Consider the following 13,042-nt stretch of genomic DNA (forward strand, 5'->3'; position numbering starts at 1 on the left):
CTATTAACTTCGCTATTTTCAAAACCAACACATAAATAAAATATTTGTCATTTACAATACCAATAGCTCAAAATTTCCTAATGCGAGACCTATTGCATTGCAAATGTTTGTTGTCAGAAATGGTTGACACAGGAGTCGTACTTCGTAAACTTGAGCACTCACACCCATGTCGCAGCCTGACTGATGTCACAGACAATGCAGTGGGGGCAGCCTTGGCCGAGTGGAATCTGCCCTCCGTGTTCCTGGAGACAGATTTTTGACCAATAAAAGGCAAATCTTAATGCAAAGGACTATCCACCTAAATAGAGCCCTTTTGTATACCGCCTTCCTTTTCTTTACTCCAGACAACCCCACAAAAAGCTGATCATCCACCCAGTGATCCTATGTGATACCGATGCAAAATCTAAAGGCTCTTTTGGGATCCAGCTGCTAGAGTCTCTTCTCTTCTTTCGGCGGGTGAAGCAAGGAAAAGAAAGTTGGGAGCTGGATGGATAGCCCAAAGTGTAAAGGAATAAATACTTTCCTCAAGAAGGCCACCCTTATCCTCAGCACCAGTTTGCCTGGGAAAAAGGTAATGTAGGGGAGTTGCACAGAGAGAGCCTGAAACCCACTCATGCAACAAGCAGAAGTGTTTGCAACAAGGAAGACAGTCCTTAGGGTCAGAAGACACAATGAGCAGATGTGCATTGATTGAAAGAGAATACACATGAAAAATGTTAGGACCAAATTAAGGATCCACTGTGGCATCAAAAACGGTTTGGGAGAGAACATGTGTGTGAAACTGTGTATGGATGGGCGGAAATAAGGCTTGAAAGGCTTATCTGATTTGCATATGTATTTTAATTATCACTTTTCAGTCACATACAACAGTTCCCATGAGCACGGGGATTCGGTGGGGAAACAAAACAAAATGAATAGTCCTAAAATCCGGTCCAGCCAAAGTTAGGGTTCAGCAGAGTTTCAGTCTTTGGCAATATCTTCAGTGTTCACATTTTCTTTCAGTCTTAGGTCTGGCCGGCTGATGCCACAGACACTCACAAGAGAATGCCCAGGTAAAGTTAGGAATAAAAATGAAATCTACTTAAGCGGTTTATTTATGGAGGGCTTACTTCAGTTATTTCTTTCCTATGTTATTTCCTAAGACTACATTTAGCCACAGTCACTCTGTCTCGTTACCAGTATACACTCATTTTTATACACCCATGCCCTTACTTCTCTTCTTTCCATAAGACTACCACCGTAGGCTTATTTTATAGGGTTCTCCTATTACTGTTCTCCCTCTCTCTTGGGTGACTTGTTCCCTTCTCCAACACCAGTGCGCATAAACATTGTAGTGGCCCCCTCCTTTAATACCCCCATTCGGGTTTAAGTTCAAAACTTTTGAAATATAGCAGATTGAGAAAAACAAAATGAAATTCCATCAAAATGCAGCAGCCCAAACTTTGTTCCACTACCAATCGTTCCTAGTTACTCACCTGGGCAGCCACAACCCTCCTGAGCTGTGGTGAGTCGGCATCCAACTGTGGCATCCACCATTCTTCCGACCAGGCATCTTTTTCCTCCAATTCGCCAAAAGGGTCCTCACTTCTTTGGGTGGGGAGGGTCATCATCGGGGCGAGTGGTCTCTTGGCGGGACCTCCTCTACCATGAGTCACAAAACTCCCACTTCTCCTTCACCAGCATGGTGGGGCTTTCTCTGTCTCCTCTAGTCTGAATCTGGTCTCCGTTTTCTCTTCATGTCCTCTTGCTCAGGTCTCTCTCCTCCTCGCGGCTTTTTCTACTTTTTGCTCCGCCCCTCCGGTATGCAGTAGCAAGTCTTTCATTATCTTTTTTCTGTTCGCCTCAGCCCTTTCCCCTCCGTTCTCTCTAACGCATGTCCGTTATCTCTATCAAGGTTCCTGGGGATGTTGTGATGATCTGCAGAGGGAGCTGCGATCCTGTTCCCGGGAAAGTAGGAATGAACGTTTCCAGGCCTTTCACAGAAACCTTTAAGAAAACTCTTCGCAACAGGTAATTACAACTAGGCTGGTTGGTGCGTAAACGTAGAAAGGTCAAAAGTGACCTATACATCTTTAATGGTACCTACTGCAATGCCTTGCAGAGCAGAAGACCAAACAAATAAAAAAACATCCAACAGCTTAGCTAACGTAATGTCAGTCCAGTGGATGCCACACCAGGCCACAAACTTATCTCCACAGCCCGACATAAATAGACTTTGCAGAAGGGTGCCCGGCAGCCTGGATGACATTCACAACTTCGGCTGGCAAAACAAATGCTGTCAACTGCTGCTGCTCAATCTCTTTGTCTGGAGGTGCAAATTAAGCAGGTTCAGGTGGAGAATCAGGTCTCGCTGCTGCTGCTTCAGGAAATTGTATTCTATGGCCTCATCCATGGCCACTAGGACGACTTGCGTCCGGTCGTTCCTGATTTTTTTCTAAACTATTGGCAGACGAAGCAGTGCTTGAAAGGCATAAAGGAGTCCTGAGACCAGGCAAAATTAATCTCTTAGGGGCAGTCTTTGCAGGAACATATATGTGCAAATGTTTGAACACTGCACATTAGGCAATGGCAAAAAGATCTAACCACGGGACTCCCCATGTTGGGAGATGCCGGGTACCACCGCAGGGTGCAGTCGCCATTCGTAATCTGCCAGGTATCGCTGTCTGAGCTGGTCCACCCTGGTGTACATAGATCCCACCAGGGTTACAATCCAGCAGATGGCCTGACAGTTCATCTGCTTCCAAAGGTGCAATGCCTTTTGACACAGGACCCAGGACCCAATGCTAGGCCTGGGCGGTAAACTCCACTCCACGGGCGGAGTTCACAGAGTTTTGCCACTCCGCTTGCAGCGCGGAGTTTGGCAAAAACTCCGCCAACCAATGGCAGAGCGGAGTCTACAGGTGCGCTCACCCCAACTTTACAAGTTTTTTTACATCTGTTGCTTCAGACTTACATCACTGTTGTCACGTCTTCTCGGCTGCCTTCGGGGTGAAGCTTCCCTCCTCCACAAGATCCGTACTCTGATTGTTCCGTGAGCAGAAGTATAGAGCATGAGACAGCACAGAGGCACTGAGCAGAAAGCCCAGATAATCCGCAGAACTGGAGACTCTGGCCTAGGAGAGGCTGCGATCCTATCTGCCAAGAGACAAAGTCCGGGAAACGAGCAGGCTGAAAAACCTCAGAGGTCGTATCCCACTAGACGCCCTGTCCAAGAAAGGCCACTCTCAATTCTCATTACTCCGCAAATACTGGTCCTAGCCAGAGACCCTAGCGATCCACTGGATCCTGAAAAGGCGCAAATCTGCAGGAAGCTTTGTCATGCTGCAGGACCTTGTGCTGCCTCTACCCAGTTCTCTGCCCTCCTGTTCCCTAGGGGCTAGGGATTACTCCTGCCGCTGACTTACAGTCCAAGTTTCTTCGGGGTTGAGTGAGCGAGAGCAGACTGCTGGGCTTTGGAGGGGCCATGGCTGAGGCGATAGCAGGCGAGAACTGAATCTTCAGCTTTACTTTGTACTTCATCTCCATGACCTTAGAGATGTTGTTTATCCCTCTCCTAGGCATGGGAATGAGAAATACTGGCTTGAGGCACTGACAGACCGCACCACGTTGCCCCTGATGGGAGAACAGAGCACCCAGTGATCACCCCGTCCCTTAACACAACAAGCATTGGCATAGCCAAAGGTCTCACCTTTGGAACCTTATAAGAGGGGCCGTGCATCATACTAGCAAGTAGTTTCAGAGAAATGAGCATGCAGAAGGTGGCTGGCTACCTTGTAGTCAAGAGAAAGAAGCTCACAAATGATGGCCACTCTCAATTTTCATTACTCCGCAAATACTGGTCCTAGCCAGAGACCCTAGCGATCCACTGGATCCTGAAAAGGGGCAAATCTGCAGGAAGCTTTGTCATGCTGCAGGACCTTGCGCTGCCTCTACCCAGTTCTCTGCCCTCCTGTTCCCTAGGGGCTAGGGATTACTCCTGCCGCTGACTTACAGTCCAAGTTTCTTCGGGGTTGAGTGAGCGAGAGCAGACTGCTGGGCTTTGGAGGGGCCATGGCTGAGGCGATAGCAGGCGAGAACTGAATCTTCAGCTTTACTTTGTACTTCATCTCCATGACCTTAGAGATGTTGTTTATCCCTCTCCTAGGCATGGGAATGAGAAATACTGGCTTGAGGCACTGACAGACCGCACCACGTTGCCCCAGATGGGAGAACAGAGCACCCAGTGATCACCCCGTCCCTTAACAAAACAAGCATTGGCATAGCCAATAGGTCTCACCTTTGGAACCTTATAAGAGGGGCCGTGCATCATACTAGCAAGTAGTTTCAGAGAAATGAGCATGCAGAAGGTGGCTGGCTACCTTGTAGTCAAGAGAAAGAAGCTCACAAATGATGGCCAGCTGTGGTCGTCAGAGGAAGGAGCATGCAAAAAAGTGGCTAGCAACAGGTGTGAGACAAAGGAACGCACAGGAGGACCACTTCAGTGAAGGATAGTGTGTATGGCTGGGCATCAGAGCAGCGACTAGTATCAGAGGACGAACAAAGCGATACAAAAGGGGATGATGGACGGAGCGTTTGAGCAAATCAAACACTCACCCCCAGTCAACTGATCTGGGTTTAATCCATCACCATTCTTTAGCCCACTCAGCCACCCCAGTTCAGACATGGCCATATGCATATGCAAATCAGTCTGACCCTGTGCCTCATGGGAACAGTCCAGCCCGAACTGCCAAGCCATGTCTTCCCTGGACCGGAAACAAGCATCCTGGGACCGGTTTCGGATTCATAATCCTCATCAGCCAGGCTATCTTGAATCCAGTGGCCAAGTGAGCAAGGGACTCACGTCTGAGCATACCCTGCCACACTCAGGGCGAACAAAGCGATACAAAAGGGGATGATGGACGGAGTGTTTGAGCAAATCAAACACTCACCCCCAGTCAACTGATCTGGGTTTAATCCATCACCATTCTTTAGCCCACTCAGCCACCCCAGTTCAGACATGGCCATATGCAAATCAGTCTGACCCTGTGCCTCATGGGAACAGTCCAGCCCGAACTGCCAAGCCATGTCTTCCCTGGACCGGAAACAAGCATCCTGGGACTGGTTTCGGATTCATAATCCTCATCAGCCAGGCTTTCTTGAATCCAGTGGCCAAGTGAGCAAGGGACTCACGTCTGAGCATACCCTGCCACACTTAGGGCGAACAAAGCGATACAAAAGGGGATGATGGACGGAGCGTTCGAGCAAATTAAACACTCACCCCCAGTCAACTGATCTGGGTTTAATCCATCACCATTCTTTAGCCCACTCAGCCACCCCAGTTCAGACATGGCCATGAGGAGGGCAGGAGCAGAAAGTGGCCGGTAGGTGACACAGGAACGCACGTGCAGAATCTAGTTTCAAGTGGGTTTCAGATGAAGCCAGGCAACCGTAAAGGGAGGGCAAAACTGTGCATTATTGCAGCGAGTAGATTCAAAGGAAGACGAGTGCAGAAGGTAGTCTGCTATAAGAGTCAGAGGAAGGTATGTGCCGAAAGTCTCCTGCAGTGAGCAGAGCACGTGGGCAAAAGCGGGTGCGAGGAAAACGTGCATGCGATGTCCGCTAATAAGGGGGACAAGGAGCTATGCGCCACAGCATTGAGTGGAGTCAGAGGAAGGTAGAAGCAGAGGGCAACCAGCATTCCACATCAGCGGAAGGCAATCGCCAAAGGTGTTCAGGAGTGAAGGATTTCAGCGTTGTGAATCGGCAGGCAGCAGTGTCAGAGCTACGACTGTGCCAGAGGTGGCAAAGGAAGAAGCGTGCAAAAGGAGGCCAGCGTCTAGTGTCTGAGGAGGACACGTACAGGAGGCAGCCAGTAGTGGGTGCCAGAGGAAAGATACTGCAGAAGATTACCGAAAGTGGAGGAAGCACTGTGCGGTGGATTACACCACCAAGGAATGTACGTGCAAATTGTGGCCGCACTCACCCAAAGATACATAATGTCAGACGTGAGCCTCTGGGTCACCAGGGACCGACCCCTTGCAGCTGGCCAGCGTAGTCTGCATACAAGGTGCAAGAGTTCAGGAACAGCAGTACCAGCAGAGTCCCCTTTCTTCATGTAGGACCCGCTACCACCAAGACGAGGGTCTCACACTGGAGCTGTGCCACAACGGAGCAGCCGTCTCCACAGGACCGAATATTGGATGGACCCATGAGGAGTATGACGATAGGGGAGAGAGAGCCCACTCTGCTCAGGGCCCTGCACATTTGAGAGAATGAGAAAGGTCCCACACAGTGAGAGTTCGGTAGCACTCGGAAAGCGCGCCCTCCTCGGCACAGGATACACTACACTCAAGACACGGAGTCCACGAGGATGAGTTCAGGAGCAAAAGAACTCCCCAGGAGCCGGGCGCGCGGCAGCTTGAAGAAGGGAAGCTCGCGAGGGAAGGGCGGCAACAACTGCGCAATCAGATGGGGCACAGGAGGTGGAAGACCCCGGCACGTGCTCGGTCCTTAAGGTTGTAGCGTCAACTACACTGTATGCTGCCGGACCCTCAGAAGCAACGCCTGCACGGAACTGCCACAAAGGACACTGCATTAACTGCCAACTCACTGCACACTGCTAGCACTTTCACAGCCGCCCTTACGCCCTGGGGGAACCGCCAAGCACCGACAGACGCCTAAAGTCACACGCCATCACATGCCACACATAGATACATCCCAGTAGCATGAAGCAGAAGCAATAATTAGGCAGCAAGGAGCACCACATAGTCATCATGCACACATGTATCGTACATAGGCATAGACAGTACCCGTCGTTTATGGCAAAAACTGGTCTGGTCAGCTCCCGCTCTGCTTACCACTCAGATTGCCCCTTCTTCTCCCCAGTCGCCCTCACCTTGGTTGAGTCTATCCCTTACACCACTAGCGGCAGCCCGGATCACGTGAAGGAGGCTGTTCACCCAGTGCGCATATCCAATCCGCCCCCTGGTAGTCCGGATAGAGATGCTTTACTGCGGATAAAGAGTTGAGCATCCTTGCAGGGGATGGAGAGAAATCGAAACTGCTGGCGGTACTAAAGTTGCATGCAGCGGTCGAAGTGCATTAATAAAAGTATAGGCACTGTGATGCTGCAAACAGTGGGTGCGCGGTTAGTGTGCATGGTCATATGCAAGCCTTAAACAAGCTTGTGCGGCAGAAGGAGGAGGCGGGCAGCAGGGGGGGAGGTGGGGGCCTGCACTTGCAGGAACAATAATTGCTGCCAAATGGCGGCGCAGGCTCCCGCAAGTAGATCGCCTCACTTGCATGCGTTGCCATTGATGGCAATGGAACGCGTGCACGTTTTTGGCTAAAAAGCCAAAGCGATCAGAGAAGGTCTTTTTGCCTATGCAGCGCATGCGCGCTGCGTAGGCAAGACCTAAAAATACATGTCGAATCAAGAACTTGACTCTCCACTGAACAGTGTACACCAGGACCCCAAAGCCACATGGGGCTTCTAAATTTATTACAGAGACAGTCCTGGGATAGGAATAAAACCTTGATTCCCAAACCTTCCGGCTAGTCCAATCGGACGCTTCCTAAATATTCCTCAGACTCCTTATCAAGTGAAGGCTGACTGAGAGGGCCAAAAAGTCTTGAGACTGAGACTCAGAGAAGTGATTTTTTTGCTTTTCCCTTTCCACAGTCCACTAAATCCAAAACAGCTGAACATGTCCTGACTGCTGCCACAAACGTGTTTATCTTTTCAATGGTGTTCATGGTTTGGGGGTGGGGTAAGAGAAATCGCGTGACTTCTTACATCACTTGAATTTAATATTGTGTTCTTGGAGACACATGGGCCAATAGTAACGTTAGGCGCAGGGGCCCATCAAATGGATCCCGGGGGGATATCCTTGCCAGGCTCAATGACAAGTTGAGGCCATCTCAAAACTATAGAAAAGGGGAAGTTGCACGGCAATGTACAAAAGTCTCTGACTCATGCTTGGCTATGCAACAAAGGAGTCCGCAAAATCTATGAAGGTGTACTGTTTTACATAATTACTATTAACATAAGGTACTGTATGACTAACTGATTTTTGTTTTGATTTCATGGTCTTGGAAAATAATAAAAATATTTCAAAAATAAAATAAAATAGTAACTTTAGGCTTGCGTCAAGAATGGTGGACTCAGTCAGTGGCGTAACAGAGTGATGGCAGGTCTCATCTGGAAGAGAAGATCAGTTAAAAGAAGGGCGAATGAGGAGGCTGATCATTAAGGATGAAGGGCTGGTAGTCCCCACAAACATTCTACCCAATAGGTAACACAGGAATCGAAGGGACGTGTACCAGATGTAATTATCTGCAGTCAGGAATACTACTTTCCCATTTAAAGTTTTACTACACTTGGTGAAGGAACGATTTTCTGATGCCAGCAGAGGGTCGAACAGTTGCCAGGAGGGAATTTCCAGTGACAGGGGTGATGCGCTTGCAACCTTTACTACAGTGCTGGCACATGCTGAGATAAGCTCCACTAGCTGGCCTGGCACCTTGTGGGCATACACTGGATTACACCCATGTGTAACTAAAAGATGATGCAATACAGTGCAGTGCCGTTTCATAGGCATTTCTATGCCTACATGTATTGCGTAATTAAACACATTCTCGTGATATTTTATATACATACCGCTGTTGATAACCAAAGCTAACCATGTGTGCCATACAATATATTAATATCATGGCAGCGCAATGTCACGGCTCTGGTCTGTAAGCGGTCTACTTAGGGGTGCCTGAGTGGAATTCCACAGTTTTTTGGTAACTCCGCGAAATTCCATCACCAGCTCCGTCCAGGCCTACCCAATGCTGCCCTGTGTGTTGCAGTACCACATGGCAGTGGTATTGTCTACAAAACTCTGTACCAGCTTCCGCTTGATGGACGGTAGGAGGCCTTCAAAGAGATTTCCAAGAAAATGTACCATTTCAAAACATCTTTTTCCTGGGTCGCTCCTCATGGGATGCATGAATCCTGAATGCCTGATCTAAGACAACCATGTGTAACAGGCTGGACTCATGAATTTCAAGGATTCAGGACCACTCATTGCTATGTCTTTTCTTAAGCACAAGTGCTTTCAAGTGACCTAACGAAAACATAGAGCTTTATTTCTTTAGATGTTTCATATATTGTTTTATTTAACAGTAGTACGACAATTATCTGGAAAGGACAAAGTGAACTGAAAATGTGCACTTTTTATTTTTTTTAACTCTTTGGTCATGTATAGGACATGCACATAAACTATAGACATATAGCACAATGTGCTTACCTGCATTGGCTTTAAGGTCCTCTGGTGTAACCATGACAACAAACCTAATAGCTCTTTCATTTCTAAACATTTCATAGGCCCATCGGCGGATGGACCTCATGCACTTAACTGCAGCAATTCCATTGTTGGCAATGAGAACCTGCATAGAAATAAATAAAAAAATAGTAAAGAAAGAAATGGGACAGCATTGGAAAAAAATGACAAACAAAAAATGATTAAAAAAATCTGAGACAAAATTTAAAAAAATACATTTTAAGTGACATGATTAAACAAGCTGAAGATTTATCTTGATTTAAACTCATTGACGGGCCATGTCGTGCAGCTAACCTCGCACTGTGCACAACCAAAATCTATGCTCAGCAAAGAATTAGCATAGTTAAGTATGGTAGTAAAATACGTTACATTTATTAAAAAAAACTAGAAATTCCCTGGGAAAGAAAAAGGTTAAAGTGATATTATATGTTAGGTACGATAATATATTAATTTGCATTAAAAAACACAGAAATTCAATGAAAGAAACAAAGTTTAAAGTGATGCGATAGGTGAAAATGTCAGTTTAAACGTAACATTTGAAACTTACAAACTAACCACTGAATTTCATCCTAATTATTTTCACTGAATTTCATCCTAATTATTTTAAGTCACTATAACTCGTACCCTTCAACTGTATATGACCTCATATATTAAATCCCTCATTACATGTTCTGTGAAATTACTGATAATCACCGACCTCAGAAATGACTTCACTGATGACAATACTGTACATGTTAGGGGTGCAAGTTGAAGTTACTTTACATAAATATAACTAGTGAATTTCAGTGTCTTTTTAAAGAATAAAATGCTACATTAAGACTAACATTTTCACCTAAAGAGAAAGTCATTTTATCCTTTGTATTTTTCAGTGACAAAAAATAAATATATACCCTTCATGCAGCATTTGTAGATCTTAAGTCTGCTTTTGATCTAGCGCCCCGCAATAAACTTTGGGACACTCTCAATAAAGCTGGGATGCCCGCTGAGATCCTTTCATTCATCATTAAACTATATGATTCTACCTATGCCCAAGTCAGGTGGGGCCAACAGGGGGAGACAACAGAACGTTTTCCGGTGAACAAGAGAGTGCGGCAGGGGTGTGTGTTAGCCCCTACCCTCTTCTCTTTGTTCATCAACAATGTTGTGTCATATTACTCTGATTATCCCACGGACGCTCCTTCCCTCGCTGGCTCGAGGGTTCCTTTATTAATGTTTGCAGACGATACTTTAATTCTGTCTAAAACACAAGTTGGTCTGCAAAGAGCCCTTGACCGATTTAGCCATATTGGTAATGACCATGATCTTGTGGTCAATGTTGACAAGACCAAGTTCATGGTCTTGCACAAAAATAAAACAGTGAAAGCCAGTGTAGAAATGAACAATGCGTCCCTCGAACAAACTAACTCATTTACTTATTTGGGGGTTACAATGGGCAAAAGATTGAATTGGAAGCCACATATGGATTTGCTGGTCTTAAAGCACAACCAATTAGCAGGGGCCCTCCTAAAAGAACACCGTCTATCCTAAACCAAACCAGTAGCTCCGGTTTTGGCCATCTACCAAGTGTACAAAGCACCCTACGCGCAAGCTCTTAATTATATTAGAGATGCTGATTAATCCAATAAAATCCCATGGTTACATAGGATTAAGGCTATTTTATCGGATATGGGTATCAACCACTTGTGATTGGACCCAGAAGGGAATTCTTTCACCTCAAAAACAGAACTTAAAGCCTTATACAGGGATATGGTCTGGCAGAAGTTTTTTTCTCAGGTGAATGGTGATTCCTTAACAGGCCTTTTTCTGGCCCATAAAATCGAATATAGATTGGAGACCTATTGGGACAACATTATCAGTTTTGGTGATAGGAAGCTCTACCAGCCTAGGGAAATTTTCACCACTGTCCAGGAGCTGGCTTCTTCAGATAGAGTCACTCTCAAACCATCCCCTTCCCAATCCCTCTGTGATTCTCTCAATGATTACTTTTCTGAGAAAATCTGAATCATTAAGTCAAACATACCACCACCCTCCTCTCCCTTCCTTGATCCCTATCCCCCGCCCAACCGGTCTCATTTCGACCAAATACCCCCTTTGACTAGGGAAACTTTCCTGCTTCTGCTTGTCAGGATCAAGTCAGGATCCCCTTCTGACATCTGCCCCGCACATATCCTGAGAGATTTTTTCTGACTGCCCTCTGCCCCCCCTTATTTTCCTCAATGACTCTTTAGCGCAGGGCATTGTCCCGGACTATCATAAGTCAGCTACAATAATCCCTATATTAAAGAAGCCCGGTGCAGATCCCACTTCCCTTTCTAACTACCGCCCCATCTCCCTTCTCCCATTCCTGGGCAAAGTCCTAGAATGCCACGTCACCAAAGTTCTTAGTGTGTTTGTTGAGGGCAGAGGCTGCTTAGCCCCCTGCCAGGCGGGCTTTCGCCCGTCGCATTCTACCGAAATGGTAGTTCTTTTTGTTATGGACAAGCTCAGAGAGGGGATGGACGTCAATCTGCCCCAGGCGCTGGTCCTCCTTGATTTGTCCGCCGCCTTCGACACGGTTGATCATTCCATCCTTCTTACCCGTGTCACGGCGGCTGGGATATGGGGGCCTGCCCTGGCCTTGCTCACTTCCTTTTTCCACTTTCCTCTCAGACCCACACAACCACTCACATATTCATCCAAAGACCCACACAGGCACTCACACACCCACGGACAGATCCCGTAGTGCCGCTCACACACCTATTCACAGACCCACACATGCACTCACACACACTCATAGACCCATACAGGCACTCACACACCCATTCACAGACCCACACAGGCACTCACTCACACAGGAACTGAAAAACCCACTCACGGACCCACACAGGCATACACCACCTCACAGACCCTTTTACAGACCCTTATGCCTCACACACCCACTCATCCATTCAGCTACAGCTACTGAGACACCCAATCACTCACACAGCCCCTTCCTCACCCATACAGCCACTGACACACCCAGGCACTCACAATACAGCCACTCACACACCCAGTCACTCACAAATACAACCACTCACATACCATCTCACTCACACAGCCACTCACTCATATAGCTACTAACATAGCCACTCAGTCACCCATACAGCCACATATACACCCACTCTAGTCACCTATATACCACTCACACACCCACTCACAGTCACTCACTTATTCATAAAGCCACTCACCCGTACAGCCACTCACACAACCCTTTACTCACCCATACAGCCACTCACATCCATTCAGTCACTCACTCATACAGCTACTCACACCTGATACAGACAGTCAGTCTAAAATACATGTAGACATATAGCAGGTATTCACACTTTCACAAACATTTAAGACATAATTTTTCTCTTGAAACCAGAAAAGGTGGTTCTAAGAGAAACATTGTCTTAACTTTATTATGGTGTGTTTTTTTAACATTTGTTTTTTGACAAAAGCTAAAATAAAATATGCAACAAAATGCACTACACTTGTGCATCCTTTTTTCACACAAAAAAACTTTAGCTCTTATGTCTTCTTGCAACCTCTTGTAATGAAGCGATGAACTGCTCTCCTGTTAATACTTTATTGCACTCTGTACAAAATGTTCCAACCATGCGGAACTCAGGCATAGTAGTAAGCATGTGAACAGTGGCACTTGGTGGTATTTGCTTACGAGGCGCTACCTGGGATGCTGATGAATAAGGTGTCTCTACTTGTAGTTGTGCTCTTGC

At 46.8% G+C, this 13,042-nt stretch overlaps 1 protein-coding gene across 10 annotated transcripts in view; it reads right to left on the reverse strand.

Annotated features, from left to right (window-relative positions):
• ACACB (acetyl-CoA carboxylase beta) overlaps window positions 1-13,042 on the reverse strand; it is a 2,338,068-nt gene that overhangs the window by 1,791,043 nt on the left and 533,983 nt on the right. For all 10 annotated transcript variants that reach the window (XM_078667379.1, XM_078667377.1, XM_078667383.1 and 7 more), the window contains one exon: window positions 9,273-9,411. In XM_078667379.1, the coding sequence (XP_078523505.1) occupies window positions 9,273-9,411 (139 nt within the window). The remainder of the gene's footprint in view (window positions 1-9,272; window positions 9,412-13,042) is intronic.

The sequence above is a fragment of the Lissotriton helveticus genome, chromosome 11 (assembly GCF_964261635.1).
Source record: "Lissotriton helveticus chromosome 11, aLisHel1.1, whole genome shotgun sequence".
NCBI lineage: Eukaryota > Metazoa > Chordata > Amphibia > Caudata > Salamandridae > Lissotriton > Lissotriton helveticus.